Here is an 18505-nt window from a genome sequence, read left to right as displayed (position 1 = left end):
TGACGACCCGGTTGTCGAGTTTCTTTGCGGATCGGCAAACCGCCCGGCGGAGAGCAATTTACAGTTCGTTCCCTGGAGGAGGGTGGCTGGAGTTGTTGTGTAGCTAACGCGCTAACAGCTAACTGCTAATGAGCATGAGGATAGCTTTTTACATGCCTATCAATGATCAAACGTAAGTAGTCCTTTATTTAAAGGAATTTTATAGTGTTTACTTTGTAATCACTGTATTCGTATTTGACATAATACAAAACAAGATGTTTACTCACTTCCTTGTAAGTCCAATGGTCCCACAGTAAATATCCACGGTGAATGGGAACCTTTTGAAACTCCAAAAAGGCGCATACGCCTCTCCCGCATACAGAATGATTTTTCTGCAGCCGTTTGGCTGGCGTGATGCAAAAAATAAAAGTATTAATCTGCAAAATCAGCTGAATCCTTCGTCATACACAACAGTACACTGTATAGTGAAGAGAACGTCTTCTACCGTACACGTCACAGCGCCCTCCTCCTCAATGCAAGACCGAAGCCGGAAGTCACTCATTTTCATGGCGCGGGATTCAAAAAACTAAATAAATATAGCGATCGCTTCCACACACATCCAAGCAGTCCATATCATTCAGGGGCATAAAATACCGCGTGTATTATGAAATAAACATGCTTTTTCGTGTCACAGGCACTTTAATGTAGCCTACCTACTGGGGCCAGTCAGCTGTTTTTGTCACTGCGGAGAAAAAGTTCATATTCATCTGCTTGATGTGTTATGGCACGGTGTGGATTCTCTGTTAAGCTTGTTCGGACAGAATATTAATTTAAAATGAATGAAAACAAAATACTATTGAATATGTTGAAGCGGTATGCAATGTAAGAGTCTTGTTAGCTGTAGGCGCACTATCCTATTCCCCTCACTATCCACTCGCGGGGGCCTGCGCTTGTCAGTGACGTTCCTTATTCTCGCTATATGATTATACAACTTTAACATTTGTTAATAATACGCTCTGTGTGTAGTATCATCCATCGCTTTTCCTTTTTAAATGGGCACTTATAAGCGAACGCAAGAAGTAACAACGGGAACATTTTTAAACAGGCATTTTACGGGAGAGCATTTCGACTCTTCGGCCAATCATATAGCGAGAGCGAGTGGATAGTGAGGGGACCGCGCGCGGCTCTTAAGTGTCTCTGTCACGTGACTGTCGTAGCCGGTAACGCGCTCGGCCAAATGAAGACACAAGTACGGAAGGTGAATTATGCCAAACAAAGGGTCACCACAATGTCATTATCATCATTTAAAAAATGTAAGTGACGGGTAAAAATAGATTATGACCGGATTTTTATGACCCTGTCAGTCAAAATGACAGACAACGAAAAAGTCTAGCGCAACCTCTGCCCGGGATATACTGTGGGAGGTACTGCAGGAGTATGGGGTGAGTGGGCCACTCCTCAGTATACCCCTGTATAACCCAAAGTGAGAGTTGTGTCTGTGTCCTTGGAAGTCAGACTTGTTCCAAGTAGGTGTTGGCCTACGCCAGGGTTGCACTTTGTCACCACTTCTGTTCGTGATTTTCAATGATAGGATATCGAGGCGTAGTCGTGGCGGAGAGGGTTTATAGTTTGGTGGGCTGAAGATTGCATCGTTGCTTTTTGCAGATGATGTAGTCCTGTTTACATTGTCATCAGCCTGTGACCTGCAACATTCACTGGATCGGTTTGCAGACGAGTGTGAAGTGGTGGGGATGAGCATCAGCACCTCCAAATTTGAGGCCATGGGTCTCTGCAGGAAATCTGTGAATTGGTAGGGAATGAGGTTCTGAAGGAGTTCAAGTATCTTTGGGTCTTGTTCACAACTGAGGCAAAAATGGAGCATGAGATTGGACGGAGAATCGGGGCAGCAGGAGCGGTATAGCAGTTGCTTTATCACACTGTTGCAACGAACAGGGAGCCAAGCCGAGAGACAAAGCTCTTCATGTACCGTTCGATCTTCGTTCCTACCCTTACCTATGGTCATGACCGAAAGAACAAGATCCCGGGTACAAGCAGACAAAATGGGTTTTATCAGGCAAATTGCTGGCGTCTCCCTTAGAGAATGGTGAAAAACGATGCTATCTGTGAGAGGCTCAGAGTCGAATCGCTGCTCCTTCGCGTAGAAAGGAGTCAATTGAGTTGGTACGGGCATCTGGTCCTGATACTACCAAGGTGGATCCCTAGGGATGTGGTCCTGACATGTCCAGCTGAGAGGAGACCTCGGGCCAGATCCAGGTGGAAGAATTATATCTCGACACTGGCTTGAGAGCTATACAAGAGGCCAAAATGAGTTTCCTCCAAAGGGTGTCCGGGCTCTCCCTTAGAGATAAGGTGAGAAGCTCGGTCATCCGGGAGGGCCTTGGAATTGAGCCACTTCTCCTCCGCATTGAGAGGAGCCAGATGACCTCGGGACCCGACTTCAGATAAGCTGTTGAAGATGGATGGATGGAGACGTAAAGTGTGTTATTAATGATGAATAGAATTTCCTCAGCCAAGTTCTCCACGCTATTAATTTGGCAATGAAGAGGGAACTTGATTTATTAGGAAACGTAAATCAGCAAGCATTGCTTAACAACACACGTCCAGAACATCCTCGCAAACTTGAGTTTCGTGCGTAAATGATGACTAATGAATCATTTTTAAATCAAGTTACAGTATATTTTACATGAAATGCGCATCCCGTCTTTTGGTAGCTGTTCGCCGAGCTAATGTTTCGGCCAGATTAATTAGTTTACCAGGAAATAGTGCACTGACAAAGGTTCCATCTTGTTTAAAGCTTCCATGTTTAAAACCTAACCTGCAATTACAATGCGTTCTTTTTTTTTTTTTAACTCCTTAAATCTTGTAATTAATTAATCGTTATTAACATATTAAAGTCTCATCCCTTATAAATACATAAATAGTGGAACAATAACATTTAATGACAAATTTAATTACTTATTTTGTATTTATATACTGTATTTTTTTTATCCTGGCCCTCCATACTGGGAAAATTTATAAAAGATGTAAAAACGTTAAGTAACTTATCTGGATTCAGTCGATAATGTAAGATATTTTTTGTGTTTCATATATTATATACAGTATATTTATTTTATGTGCTAAAATTTCATACACATTTTGACGAGGAAGAATGTCTCCGTCCCATTTCATTTTATTATTGTAATGAATGGTTATGTGTTCAGGGTGCCTTTCTTCGTGGTGGGAGGTCTTTTGTTAACAGGCCAGAGGACCGACTCCATCGACTCGGCTTTCTTCTACGGCAAAGCCCAGGTTAGGCACACACATTCAGAAACATTTACTCTTGTTACTATTTTTTAAAATCCAAATATGATAAGTCAAAAACAATTGCAAATGAATGTCAATTTTTCTTTGCAGATTATTAGCACGGCGGTAGTGCTGGCAGTCAGTTTGGTACTCGCCGCGGTTTCTCTGATGGGCCTCAGCCAGGGAGAACGTGAGCAACGAGGCTACCACGTGCTGAGCCGCACGGTGCCGCTCACCTCCGGTGAAGAGCTGCTAAGGGTTCCTGCTGGTATGGAGGACTCACTACAGCAACAACAGCCGCAGCAACAAGAGCACTTGGGGGAACTTTCTCCTTCCGCCTGCAGTGTTAACTCAGGTAGCTTATGTTTGTGCTTGCTTAAAAGAGAGGTTAATTAAGAATGGTAATAATTATTTTTGTGTTAGACCTCCACACGCCTCCCCTGCTCCAGTCCATGCCAGATATGATCACCAGCACACAAAGGAATCGCTGCCACAGCACAGGCAAGACATGAGTATTTTTTTTATGGCTATAATTTTGATTGGCAATTTTATGCAATGTCCTCTACAGGCCACACGGAAGCGCTGTGCGACGGTCATCAGCAGAGTTCGTCTTCTTCAGAACAGATGCTCAATTTAACTGTGCCTGAGCATCGACAAGCCATGGATGACAAGCAGACAGTCAGACACGTTTTACTCTGTCTACTGCTTACCGTCAGCCTGCTAGCAGTAAGAAATTACTCATGGATATTATTATGAAAATATGAATTGTAGTCAGTAGTGGTATACAGTAGCGGTACTTTGTTAGGACTTTCTGTTCTGTAATCTGGTTTTTACTACAGCTCCCCACAGCCCTAAACAATATCAGCAGCAGATAAAATGAAGTGATGAGTAGCCAATATATGCAGTATATATTTGAATTGATTTTTCAGCTTTTTATAGTAGGGAGAATTCACATATGTATATTTCTTCTTTGTATTACTAGTCTATGAAATTTCTTCGATCATTTTTTTTAAATGCATCTGTTATGGGACGTTCAACCAACTTTGTACTTAGGCATGTCTACACCTAGCAGTTTTTTGTTTTTTTTTTTTTTTTTAAACCGAGGATCATGCCCTACTACGTCCTGAAAAAATAATTACGTCCACACCAGCACGTTTATAGAAAAAAAAAAAATCCACAGCCAACCGCATTCATTCATTTTTAGGTACATTCATAACAGTGCACGAAAAATTATTGTCCATAATACCACCATCCTTAGGATGTGTTGTTCAATATGGAGCACTGCGAGAGTTTGTAATAATTAAATCTCAGTGTAAACATTGGTCTCATGTGTGACGTAGGAACAAAGTTTGTCGCAGTCAGTAGTGATGTTTCCACAGTTAAATCTTCGATTATCAGTGTCCACATGATGGCGCCACAAACACAAAATTCGCACATCTTCACTTGGGACGGAGTCTTTAAAGAGTATGTCATGCCCTGGGAAAATGTTAATATTCCATCTTTTATCTATAAACGCATGCCTTTTGTATTCATATCATGCCTCTTCGTGTAATTACACACAAGAAAATGAGAGAAATTTGGCTCGATTGTCAAGCTAAAACGACCAGCGCCCAAGATCTGGCAGATTGTGTGTGTGACGTCATTTCAAGTGAAGAGAGTGCCACCGGCCACTAGGGGGGCAGCGCCTGTCTGCATCAATATAATTCCTTCTAGTGAGGGGAGAATTAGCGGTGTTTTGAGCTGTTTATGCTGTTGCATTGTGTTCGTCCTGCACATATTCCAGGTTCCCTCATGAAGAAACACCCCTCGTTGTCAATAAAAGAGAATTCAGAATTGACAGTGAGGGGTGTTTCTTCAACAAGAAAAAAGGCTCAGTGCTTTAATACTGAATGGCGGCGATGATGGCAGACAATTTCGTTTCTAGTTTCAGCGACGAATCCGACGTAGAAGGACGTAACGAATGTTCATCTAATGGTGATGAGGAGAGTTACGAAGCTTTAATTGGTGTTTTAGGTTACCAATTTGAGCCTAAACGAACGCCAATGCAGCGTAATGAAACGGTCATTGAGGGGAGCAATGACACTGATGAAACATCGGCAGCAGATCGTGTGGGAAACAACGAATTATATTTTTTGCATTTCTTTTTGTGAAGCTGATACACCGTGACCGCAAAATAATGTATAGAATAATTATCATTTATTGGGCTATCATAGTTTTTCGCTCTGCCAACAGACACAAATATGAATGGGATCAGAGGATTTGTTCTATATATTTTACGAGCGATAATTTATACATGTGTCCAGTCCTGTATCCAATGCGTGATATATTTTTTATTATTAAAGAGTACTCACTCTGGCCATTTCGAGCTTGGCTGCTCCCCTCCTTTGCTTAGCCTTAGCCTCCTTTGCCAGTCATCGTCCTCTTTCTTGATATCTCGGGACATTTAGGAGGCTGGTGTATGGTGGGCACCGCATCTGCTTTGAGCAGCAATCTTGCGGCAAAACCCGATTTCACTTGTCCATAGTTCAAGAAGCTTTCAGGTGGAAAATAACAGAAAACAGTGCCGGAGGCTGGGTCTAGAAAATTAGCCCTCTTTGCACGGATGAACTTTACCTATTGTCTGCGCAGTCCAGCTTTTTTTTTTTTCGCGTTCGGGAACCCATGGATACTATATTCCGATAAATAGCTATTTGTACACCACATAGCACAGCAGTTTTGTACCATTTTAGTGATGTTTTGGTCAAACAAACCCGAACGCTATTCTCTCATCGATAAAAAAACAATGGCACCTGGCTCCGCCTCGACTGTCAATCACTTGTTGTGACGTCCCCGCCCCATTCGGCTGTTTCCGGAACACTTTCGGAAATGTTCGTCATTTTCGATCTATTTTCGATAATTGCTCAGTAATGTGATTGATTTTTTTGTTAACTTTATCAATATTTGTTATCTTGGCACATAACGGTTCTATTGATGTCTCACACCCCCTTTGCCGTTACATAACCTTTAAGAACCTTCGTTTTCAATGCCTAAAATAAGCGTGTGCTTGTGGATGGTAGGCCAAACCTTAGAAACAGTTCTTCTTTTTGCCAAATACTCTACTACGTGTATACATGGCCTTAGTCAGCATGCGTCCATTCAGACATTTTCTTTCGATTGCAGAATGTGTCAAGCTGTCTGTGGTGGCTGCTGAACAAAGACCCCGGTCGCCTCTACTTGGAGCTTCAGTTCTTCTGCGCAGTGGCCAACTACGGTCAAGGCTTCCTGTCTTTCGGGATCTTCGGCCTGGACCGCCACCTCATTGTCCTGCCCTTCAAGAGAAGGTGAGCAGACTGCTGACACCAGACATTTTAAACAGGGTGATCACCATACCGCCTTTGTCCCAAAAGGTTTTCGGCGTTGTGGCGAGGGCGAGACGCGGACGGGAACTGTCCTTCGGTAGCTCGCGAGGAGGTCCGACTCACCTGCACACAGTTTGTGCGCTACCACAAGGAGCAATGTGTGCAAGGGCTGGTTCACGTGCGCAGGTATGGGACGACTAGTGTTGGTGTTCTCTTCTTACTGCTAAATTTTTGCACTTCTACCCCACAGTACCTCAGGAGAGAGTGCAAACACTCAGACTGGTGAATCCTTGCTCTGATGACCATCAGTTAGAACCGGCACCGACACCAGCATGACTTCTAGCTGACATAAAGGCAGCAACCACCATGAACCCTTCACAAAGTGCCTTACGGTGCCGTTCTTCCGTCTATCAAGTTGGTCGCTGATTTCACATCTGATCAATTTACTCCTGTTGAGATGTTTTTTTTTTTTTACTCTAAAGCACTATAGTACAGACATAATGTTAGGTACACCTTCATTGGATGTGAAGTATAGCCCACTTTTTCAAATGACAGGCTTTTGGGAAAAAAGATTGAAAGCATTGTTAGATGAATACCTCGACTGACACTTGAGCATTTTTATCTTTCTTTGTTACCAAAGAAATGGTACAAACGTATTTTTATCTAGGCACATTAACTCATTGGCTGTGGTTGACGGTCCCCCCAGTTCAAATGGATTGGACGCCTGTCACTGTCAATGGCAGCCAATGTTAACATTTCAGCTGGGTACTTCCACTTATGTCGTGGCGGTGTTCTCATTATTAAATATGCAACATGCATTTGATATTTGAATATGCACTGCATTATCTGAAATCCAAACTTGGTACACTTTCCTCAGTCTCAAATCTGTTTATTGTATTGTATTTTAAAAAACAACAACATTCAAAAATGTTTTAATTACAGTCAGATATGGTTTAACTTGATTTAACTCAAATTAAGAAATAGATTTGAAAATTAAAAGATGAAATGTGAAATATTAACTCATTGGCTACCATTGACAGCGACTGACATCCAATCCATTTGAATTGAGAGTGCATGCAGCGAATGAGCATTGATGACAACCCTAAACCCTAACCCTTAATTCGCTGTCAGACCTCCCAGTTCAATAGATTGGACATCTATCGCCGTCAATGGCAACCAATGAGTTAATAAATCAACCAATCAAATGAATTAAAAACAATCTGTGTAAAAACATTGATGATTCTAAATTATTTTCACACATCATTAATCTAAAGTACAACCAAATTTACTTTAGAAATACACCATATTTATATAAAGTGAAAAGTTTTAAATAGTAATAATAAAAACATTAAAATGAAGAAATACATTAAAAATTTTAAATGAAAGAAGTCAATTTAAGACAATGCATTTCAGGTACAGCAAGACTTGATTGAAGTAAGGATTGCGGTGAAAGTAAGTATTAAGGAAACAAGTAAATGAATATACCAATTTATTAAAAATCAAGTATACTTTCTAATCCTTTGGATGCTCACTGAGTTGAAGTCTTGCATGAACCTTGGACTTTAAAGGCTTACTTTTCAGTTTCTGCTCTTGTTCCAAATTTTGTTGAAAGCACTGTATTACTGGAACTAGTGTGCATCCGACTTCCTCCTGTTGAGTTGCTGCTAATTACTTTCATGAACTGTGACAAAAAAGATGATTGAAATGTCTTTATTTATTTTGGGATTTTAATCCAAGTCAGTGTTTTAAAAAATGGCACATATCCTCACGACCATATTTATCTCTGTAAACAAATATCATTGTGCATCTTTACATTATGTTTACTAATTGCACATGTAATCTCCACCCATGTGAAAAGAGTGCACGTGTGCATGACGTGTGTACAAAGTGTACCAAAAAATTAAAAAGGTTTCAAAAAGTGCTGTTTATTGTGCATTTTTCTTGACAGAAATTTAAAAAAAAAAAAAAAAAAAAGGACAAGACAGTACCATTTGTTCGACATGTTTACAAAATTTGGTCAAAGAAGAAAAGTTGAAAATCTCATCCTCAGAGACACACAAATGTGTTACTCAAAAAATATCTTAGTATTAAGACATTTAAGTGCTTCACAGGACGTAAAAAAAACAACGTAAAATAAAAAATGTTTGTTGAGCAAGCAAACAGATGTAATTAAAATAATAATTTGCTGTCAATGGCACCGCTTTCTGTTCACAGAGACGTCAAGGCTTGCGACCTACAGTTTTAAAAGTCCTCGTCTTACTTTGGTCATCGCCTCTTCCAATCGGTGTCCTGCGTGGCGTCCATTCCCTCCACCTTGAGGTGAGTTTGACCGTAACGCTTGATGAGCGCGCCCGGCACCAGCGCCACAAGCGCGATAGCCAGCAGCTGGGCCAGTGTGGCCCATGAGAAGATGTCATCCAGTGAGTGGATCTCGGAAAGGATGGCGCCCGTGCGCACGCAGATGAAGTTGTAAGGTATCAAACCTGCGAGAATGAAACAATGTGGGGAAGTGATTGTAGCTAGCATTGGTGGTTTGCGGAGGCGCTCACCGATGAAGACTGAGAAGAAGAAGATGGGCATGGGGATGTTGAGGACAGGACAGGTGATGTTAAGGAACCAGTTAGGGGTCATGGGAAAGAAGCGCAGGAAAAGGAGGAAAAAGAATAAGCTGCTACGGTTTTCTTCTACCTGACATGGAGTGGGAAGAGAGGAAGGAAGGAAGCGTCATACCCAAACAGGAAAAAAAAGTTTACAAAAGATCACAAATATCAACGTGATAAATTTGACATGGAAATGGGATGAGTTTCATGTGAGTAGTGATGTTAGGTATCTTATACGTTTTTAATTGAAAGGTTTCATGTTTCAATGTAATGATTGTTAAAACTGAATAAATTTCACATATCATGGTGATACGTATATCTCACGTTTAACAAGTTTACCTTATAAGTAGGGCTACAACTATTGATTAATTTTTTTGATTATTTAGTTTGAATAATCAAGTAATCGATTACGAACATTCAATGCATTGCAGAATAAATTTTAAGATTTTTAAAACAAACAAGTGGTAATGCCTGCAATAACATCATTTTGGATTGCTAAGATTGCACATTATAAAGAGGATTACATGCGAATACAAAATACAATTCCTGAGTGTTTCTTCAAACTATGCAAAATTACTTTCATTACACATTTAAATTAAAATACCCGAGTTTAGCCCCAAACAGTATAAAAAAAATAAATAAATAAGAATCTAATTACGTAAAACAAAAGAACAATTGGCTAACATGCATAGCAAAAGACCACTAGCCTAAATGCTATAAAATGCCTGTTTTTTTTTCCCCAAAAAACTTCTAAATATACTTCTAAACTAAATAACGAATGCGTAAACAAACATATTAGCGCAAACAAAAACACCTTATGTCTGTCTTAACAGGGAGCAGCTGGATTCAGCCATGTTAGACGAGTTATGGCATATCCACTGTTGCCACAAGACGGTAGTGTATCCACCCAAATCAATAAAACTAAATGCAACACTTTCAAAACAAACCATTACACATCACTCAAATCAATCCTCAAAGCAGCAAATTTTGATGCGAAGCTTTTTTTCTAATCGAATTACTTGAGTTAATCGATTAATCGTTGCAGCACTAGTTATAAGTAAATATTTGTAATATAATGGATATACTTTTCAGAATAAAATGTGATTTTACATTTTAATGTGATCGATTTAATGTTACAATGTGGTCACACCTGAACACAAGTTTAGCTTTATAACGTGCTATGTCCGGTTAACGTGATGAGTTTCACAAAAAATGTCTTGCACTTATCATGTCAAAACTAATCACAAGTTATCACGTTAGGTTTTACGTTATTACGTGAAATGGAAAAATGATCACATTATCAGTTAATATGTTAAAGTCTGAAACTTATGTTAAAAATACACTAATAACTATTTCAAGTTAGAACCCGATAGGTTTTTAAATTAAAACAAGTGAATTCACATTAAAAAGTTTTAAACTTATTTAAAACTAATCACAATCTATCAAAATTAAAGCATCATTTTATCTTATGATGGGATCATTTTCACATTGTAGCATAATTTTTACGTTAAAACTTAAAACACGACAATTTTCACATTTGAACCTGATAGTTTATCACTTTCTCAGATTTCCTGATTAACAGACAAGTTAAAATATGATATTTCATGTTAAAATGTTCTTGTTTAAACCAATGTTTCACATTGTAATGTAATGCATTACCAGGTCACATTAAAATTAATGACAAGTCATCAAGTAAAAAGATGAAAATTTTTGTTAAATGTTATAATTTTCACATTAAAACGTGATCATATCCACATGCGTTCAACTTCCACATCCGGAGGAAAAAACCTAAACAATTCCTTTTAGGGTAACTGCCAAAGGCCTACGGAGGTACTGTATGTGTGGTTTTTTTGTCAACTACGTATACCAAAGTTACTGCCTACAAAAGTGTCCTACTTTTGTATAATAATGTTTTTTTTTGTTTGTTTGTTTTCTTAAACACTACCCCCTATTATGCTTTGCTGAATTTGAAAAGAATTTAAATTTTAAATCCTGTTTTCTTTTTCTCCATGAATCTTGCCTAGCAACAACCCCACATCACCGTACCTTGCTTTGTAGTAGCGCCACTTTGTCCGGGAAGATGCGGACCACGTGCTGCTTCCCAAAGGCGGACGACAGCAGGTAGCAGAATGTGGAGCCGGTGGTGGTCAGAAGGCACGCAAGAACCAGGCCCTCCCAAGGTCCGAAAATGGCGCCGGCTAACATGTTCTGCCACAAAGGATCGGACGTCCTTTTGATGTCGACAGCATCCATCAACTCAAAAGTCGGCATATTTGCAGATCGACAAAGTCGAGACCAAAGTCAGATTTGGCATTCAGGGTCTCACCAGGAAGGAGGAACCAGGAATGGCAAAGGACTGCTTGTAGAGGTAAGCGCTGCAAAAAAGCAGCAGAACGTAGCCATGGTGCTCCTGTTTGTAGAACTTGAGCATTTCGGCAAGCTCCCGAAGTTCATCGAGATCCGATGGGAACTTAAGTCTAGAGAGTGAGACAACCAGACTTTAGAGCTGCCTTCAGCAAACCACAAAACATTGAAAATAGAATATACGGCTTTATACAGGAAGTGGTAACATGTGCTTAATCCTTTTTTCCCCATTTCGTCACCCATACATTTATGTGCGTGTTTCGGTCGTCTAGGGACGATAACATAACGCTGAGCCAGAATCCCCCATACCAAAAATGGAAATAGAGCATGTGTGTTTACACTGGGTAAATTGATATTACTACTTTAAATAAAGCCTGTTCTGTGCTGTGTATGCATTTTGATTTCCAGTACTGAATGTACGTAACCCCCAATGTACTATTTTTAAAATTAATTTCAAAATCAAAAAGAAAAAGTGACAAAAGCAGGGTTTATTAATATATTCATTTTATGAACATTGCATTTTAAAGGATTTACAACAATTTGTGGTGCTGTATGCATTTTTTACTGTAATGCACTTGATTCTTTAATGTACTTAAACTTTTTTTTTTTTTTTTTAATTCATAATATTTTTTTTGTCAGTAAAGGAGGAATATTTATTTTTATTTCCTGAACATGTATTGAAATTGAGTCCTAACAATTTTTTGTGGTATAAAAAATTTGGAAGAAAAATAATCCACAAATGAAATGGGATAAAAGAAGATAATCTATTAAAAAAAAAAAAAAAACTATCCTGTTATTAATTGTATGCGTATACATTAAACACGTTTAATTACTATATTACACTTACACATCGCCTCCTCTGTCTTCTACTGTTTGTCCTACTTTCCTCCTCCATGAAACGAAGAAATGTAGCCGGCCTTTGGATTTTCTTCTTACTAAACCTGTGTGCTATGATATAGCTTATGCAAACTATTGTTGCAGCTCAAACGTGGGACTGCCAAGTTGTCTTTCAACCTTCCCAGTTTCATTTTGCTTTTTCTCCTGCATGCAGAAAAGTCTCACTTTTTTTCCCCACAACTGAGGTGCGTTTAAAGTCCCCTTCCGCAAGGACATTTTCGCAAATGATCACTCCAGTTATAATGGGGAAATACAAATGAAATTGAGCGAACATAAAAATATAGTACAATTAGTTAGAATAAAGTATGCAGAGGAGCTGCATGTAAGACAAAGAAAAAAAACTCTAAAAAGTATCATTTTGAGCATACTTTTTACTCTAGCTTCGCTAAAACCTTACATCCCTTACTAACACACCCCATCTTCTACCTCTTCAACTTGTTGCCCTTTGGCAGGCGCTACAGGGCCATGCCAGCCAAAACACACAGACAGACTTTCCCAGAGCTGTCACCATACTGAAATGTCACTGTCATTGCACTGCCAATGCCACAACATTGTCACATGCATCTCACCAAGTAATATGTTCTCAGACATCTGTCTCAATCTGGGTACTGAATATGCAATATTTGCACAGTTACATTATAGCCTTTGTGCACTGTTACATCAATATCTATGCATAATCTGTCAAGTTAGCCATCTGCCTCGTAGTCTGAGTACTGTAAATTGCTATATACGCACCGTTATATTACCACATCACTTCTTGCTGCTAGTCACTTTTCCACTGTATTCCCAATCTGTGTACAATGTAACCAGTATTTTTATACAGTGCTGCTCAAAAGTTTGTGAACCCCCTCAACATTTTGGAATTTTCTATTATTTCAACCTGATTTCCTAATCAATCAATTCAGTAGTTTTTTTTTTTTTTTTTAACAGTTGTGTTGTCGAGACTAAATTAAAAAGAGTTTTCATCAACTGATGTAGGTGCAAAATTGAACTGTTTGGTCACAACCAAAACCGCCATGTCTGGCGAAAAGTCAACACTGCATACCACCAAAAGAACCTTCTCCCAACAGTGAAGCATGGAGGTGGGAATGTCAAGATCTGGGCTTGCTTTTCATCCTCAGGACCTGGACAACTCCACATAGTCCAGGGAATCATGAATTCTGAGGAATATTGTCAAATCCTAGAACATAACCTGACGCCATCTGTTTTGAAGTTAAAGCTTGGCAGAAGGTGGATCATGCAACATGATAATGATCCAAAGCATTCCAGCAATACAACCAAGGAATGGCTGAAAAAGAAGAAGATTCGTGTTCTGGACTGGCCCAGTCAAAGTCCTGACCTAAATCCCATTGAAATGCTGTGGCGGGACCTGAAGCGAGCAGTTCATGCCAGACGCCCATCAAACCTCTCTCAACTGACTGCGTTCTGCAAGGAAGAATGGGCAAAAATCCCCCAAAGTAGATGTGAGAGGCTGATTAGTCACTACAGAAACCGTTTGGTTGAGGTAATCTCTGCAAAAGGAGGCGCAATATCCTATTAACTGAAGGGGTTCACATACTTTTGCACACATGATATCTGAGTTTTTCTTAAATCAACCACTTTTGTTAAATAAAGAATGACAATATAACTATTTCTTTTGTTTCAGTCCATTATTTGGAATGTCAGTATTGTGGATTTGGGTATAATTTAACATTTAATAAGGTTATTTTAGTTTTTTTTACAAAAAATCTGACCATCGCTGTGGGGTTCACAAACTTTCGAGCAGCACTGTATATTAGCCCACTGGACTTGTATTCAGACCCGGCTGCAGAAAGAAATTACAGGGGGGGCATTACATTTTTTTTTGGGGGGGGGGGTTGGGGTCGGGGGGGGGCACACTTCTTCAACGTAAATTTAGCCTGAACCGTTGGGTTTATTACCCATACATTACTACATCAGTGCACTGAAATATTTTCTGTCACTGAAGTCACAAGTGGTAGTTCATCGTAAAATCTACAAGACAAACGAAAACATACCTGTCAACCTGAGGCCGTTGGCAATCTTACAAATAGTGACGTAGCATGCAATATGAAACAAAAATAATTTTTTAAAAAATAATATGAATTTATTGGTAATATTGTAACATATAACCTGGTGCAATCAAAAAACAATATCTTCAGCTACATCATGATTACTAAAATTTAACAGTGACTTTTGTTATAATTGTATGTTGTTGGTATAATTGTATGTACTATTGGCAGTTTCTATTATGTCTTGATGGCTGCACTTCATGGCATTTCAGCTCGCAATTCAGTTTGACTTGAAGGTACTTCGTTAGTGTGTCCAATTATACATTAAAAAAGTCAATTGATAAAATTAACTTACCGCTGAAATCTTTGAGCCAGGGAACATTTCTTTTGCTAATTTTGAGAAGTGATCAACAATAGTTGCGGGCAAATTGTGTTCGTCAACGAATTGGCAGAATGAAATCTCCGCTTTCGTCACTTTTCATTTTGCAGACTTCATTTTTATGACCAGTGTTGTTAATCTTTCTTTTAAAAAGCAACAAATTAGTTACAAAATCTCCCAAAAAGTAATTGAGTTAGTAAGTCAGTTACCTGAAGGTAAAAGTAATTAGTTACTTGGAAAAGTAACTGGTGTTACCTTTCATGTTTTTTTTTCATTTAAAAAAAACAACAGCAACATAGTAACCTTTGCTATGTTTGGAAATCGTTTAATATTGTGAATCAACTGTTAAAGTTGGTAAAATTGCTACCGTTTTTGCATTAGTTCCCTTCTGTCTACTTTCAACATGTTAAAGTTTTAAAACTGTTTTATCATTTAAAGATAGATTCAAGTTAAGATTTTGCTGATTTAGGAGTATTTTAGATAAAAAGTTACTTAAGTTCGCTAGGACGGTTCACTACAACAGAGCCTTTCTGAGAAGTCTACCGCTTCAAAATGGTGGATGTTTATTTACGCCGCCGTCTGTCATTTCACATGTAGTTCTATAAGCATGTGATATCTAGGCGTAGATTGTAGGCTGTCGGCTACAGTCAGGAAATATTGGAGCCCCCTAGGCTAGCATCGCATTTGCTACAGTGTCACAACACTCTTCTCCCTCAGTGTCTCTGACTTTTCTCGAGTCATTCAACCAACGTAGTAATGCATCGTAACGCACATTATCTCGTTGCCGAAACAGTGACAAAATCCGCAGAAAAAAAAAAACGTAATGCACGAAAAACGTACAGATTTTGAACGTATGGCGTACACATTTAAAAATCAGTGCTCATTTGTACAAAGTATGCCGAAACCGTACAACTTGACAGGTGTGCGAAAAACAATGGTGCAGTTCTGTGTGCATTTATTCAACTAAAGTGCTTCAACGTAAACATAACATATGCACTGATAAACATGAGCACCCAATGGCCGGCTACTCGGCCCGCCCTCCTTATCTGTGATTGGCTAGAAATTGCCATCATTCACTGCTCAGATTGGTTGAATTGAATGACGACAGGTCAAGGTAGGATGAATAGAGGGTTCGTCCTCTCCGTGTGTGAGTGGGTTTTTGTGGAAGATTTTTTTAAAAAAAATTACACAGTACAGTCTAATCAAGCTAGGGCGGGCACAGCAGTCTCTCAGGGCGGGCCCGGTGTAGGCGCACTATCCTATTCCCCTCACTATCCACTCGCGGGGGCCTGTGCTTGTCAGTGACGTTCCTTATTCTTGCTATATGAATATACAACTTTAGCATTTGTTATTAATACGCTCTGTGTGTAGTATCATCCATCGATTTTCCTTTTTAAATGAGCACTTTTAAGCGAACGCAAGAAGTAACAATGCAAGCAACACATTTTTAAACAGGCATTTCACGGGAGAGCGTTTCGACTCTTCGGCCAATCACGGGAGAGCAGTTCGACTCTTCGGCCAATCATATAGTGAGAGCGAGTGGATAGTGAGGGGAAGAGGATAGTGAACCTACACCGGCCCCCTAATGCCCGCCCGTGCTGCCGGGTCTAGTTGTATTGTTTTATGTAGTGCACACTATGGCGAAGCTTTAATTCTCATTTTACTCTGTACTCTGACAATACAGGCTTTCTGTTCTATTTTATACTATTCTTTTCAAACATGAAATAATTACCGCAGTGCAATAAAAATAAAAGCAATCATACAGCACATTTCATTTAAGTAGTTCAGATCCATGACAAATCCCACAACGTGTATTTAGCAACCGTGACTTAACAAAATCAATGAAAGTCTTTATTTACTGTTGAAACAAAATGTTAAATAGATTACATGTAGTCCCCGGGTTACGAACAAGTTCCGTTTCTAGGCTGGAGACGAAACCCTAATTTCCGTGTAAATCGGAATTAACCCTTTAAGTAACCCCTAAATACCTCTTAAATCTCAAAATAACTATCAAAATAGATGTATTATACGTCCTTGTACTGTCCTCGCCAAGACGTTGGAGCCAAGTCCCAGTTAGACAGCGAGCTAAACCATAATCTTCCACTCTCTCTCTCACTCGGCCGTGTGACTTAATCGTGGGAGCAAAAACAAAATGGCCGAGGAGACTCCGGCGTCGTAAAGTCGAAATCACGCAAGTCGGGTACGTCGTAACCCGGGCACTACCTGTATTATCATTCACAAGGTAGTGGCGAGGCTCGAAAGACATAAATCTGTGTCCAATCCAAGTGGCCCAGTTTACCACAGTCTGCACCTGATGGTAATGTATATTATGTATAGAATTGTAACTGGCGCAACACCAAATCACGGTCATCATCAATCTCATACATTACTTTGTGACCCCATACTTTGATCCATTGTAGCTCTTAGGACTAAATACTAAGATTGATAGTCTCTTCTAAATATAGTCTATATTAATCATCTTTAAGGGAAATGCCATAGTTAAAAGAAATGCACTTAAATTGCCCTTGTCAGGTCCAAGTAGCTTAAGTTAGATGATGATTTATTTTTTTGGCTGCCACTGGGCAACACAAGCTGCTGCATTCTTGGAAAGTGAGCTATTTTTGACTCATTACAGCAAAGGAGGCAACTAAAAATGATCAAGGATGTTCTTAAAATGTTTGAGTAGTTGACACGCATTTGTGAAGCGCCGACGAAAGACAATCTGCTTGCCAACTAGGAGAGAAGACAAGTGTTTATGCGAGAGAGTTACATATTGGGCCAAAATGAAAGTGTCCATCCTGACACCCGAAATCCTGAACAGGTTTTTGGGTCCCGTGCGCGCGTGTTGACCAATCGTATGTTGGGACCTGCGACCAATAGAAAGTGGTGCTGTTATAAGGCCTGGCAGGTGCTGAACAAGGACCACAGAGTTAGGTTACATATGAAGGCCGGTTCTAGTCTTGAGTGTTTTTCTACCCTCTACGCATGTCTATTTATGTCCCAATTAATTCTAGCCCATGGGCTGGTGAGTTATGGCTGCCTAGCCTCTCAGTCAAAATGGATTGGACGTTCCCCACTGTCAATAGTAGCCAATTGATGCGGTGGAACACATTAATGGCATTTCAGTTCATTGAAATATCACAACTAAGAAATTTGCCTTACGAGCTTGATCATGGAAGGAAACTCGTAAATCAAATTAGTACAATTAGTTAGACCGCTAGTCTACACAATTAAAAGTCAAGCCTAAAATAGAGGACATTTAAATGATGAAGTTTTTGGTTGCGTTCGACCTACTTGTAATAATGGGGCTCAGGCTCTGGCTCCCCAGGCGAGGCCGGCTGCAGGTATTCAGCCGCCGGCGGGAGGTGAGTGGAGAGCACGTAGAGGTAAACGCTAGCTGCCGCCACGGTGGCCGCGAGACCGGCGAAGGACAGCATGTCGCCGGCTGACAAGTTTGAGTGGGTACGCTGAGTGACTCGACAATTTAAGAAGGGAGACGAGGCAGGCGGCGTCTTGGTGCGGTACAGCTGGACGACAGAACGACCCCGGGGAGGCTCGGTGTCTATTACCCGCCGACACGCGACCCATGACGGCGACGGATCAGGTAACACCCGGCTGAACTTTATCCGGTAGGAC

At 40.0% G+C, this 18505-nt stretch overlaps 2 protein-coding genes across 3 annotated transcripts in view; one reads left to right on the top strand and one right to left on the bottom strand.

Annotated features, from left to right (window-relative positions):
- Positions 1-9696, top strand: part of LOC130922631 (integral membrane protein GPR155-like) — a 19653-nt gene extending 9957 nt beyond the window's left edge. The window contains exons 13-19 of the mRNA XM_057847520.1: positions 3201-3288; positions 3394-3637; positions 3706-3783; positions 3851-4008; positions 6442-6602; positions 6669-6806; positions 6871-9696. Of these exons, the coding sequence (XP_057703503.1) occupies positions 3201-3288; positions 3394-3637; positions 3706-3783; positions 3851-4008; positions 6442-6602; positions 6669-6806; positions 6871-6919 (916 nt within the window). The 3' untranslated portion in view covers positions 6920-9696. The remainder of the gene's footprint in view (positions 1-3200; positions 3289-3393; positions 3638-3705; positions 3784-3850; positions 4009-6441; positions 6603-6668; positions 6807-6870) is intronic.
- Positions 8197-18505, bottom strand: LOC130922636 (transmembrane protein 41A-B-like). Of its 2 annotated transcripts, XM_057847530.1 has the most exons (5): positions 18164-18505; positions 11547-11697; positions 11267-11428; positions 9170-9308; positions 8197-9103 (listed from the first exon to the last, which is right to left on the bottom strand). In XM_057847530.1, the coding sequence occupies exons 1-5, from the start codon at positions 18304-18306 to the stop codon at positions 8886-8888; spliced, it is 813 nt and encodes a 270-aa protein (XP_057703513.1). In that variant the 5' UTR covers positions 18307-18505; the 3' UTR covers positions 8197-8885. The 2 variants fall into 2 exon arrangements, with proteins under 2 accessions (XP_057703513.1, XP_057703514.1); XM_057847531.1 differs by lacking the exon at positions 9170-9308 and having other exon boundaries at positions 11267-11450.

Source organism: Corythoichthys intestinalis, chromosome 10, assembly GCF_030265065.1.
Source record: "Corythoichthys intestinalis isolate RoL2023-P3 chromosome 10, ASM3026506v1, whole genome shotgun sequence".
Classification (NCBI taxonomy): Eukaryota; Metazoa; Chordata; class Actinopteri; order Syngnathiformes; family Syngnathidae; genus Corythoichthys; species Corythoichthys intestinalis.
This window is presented reverse-complemented; position numbering and strand designations above follow the sequence as displayed.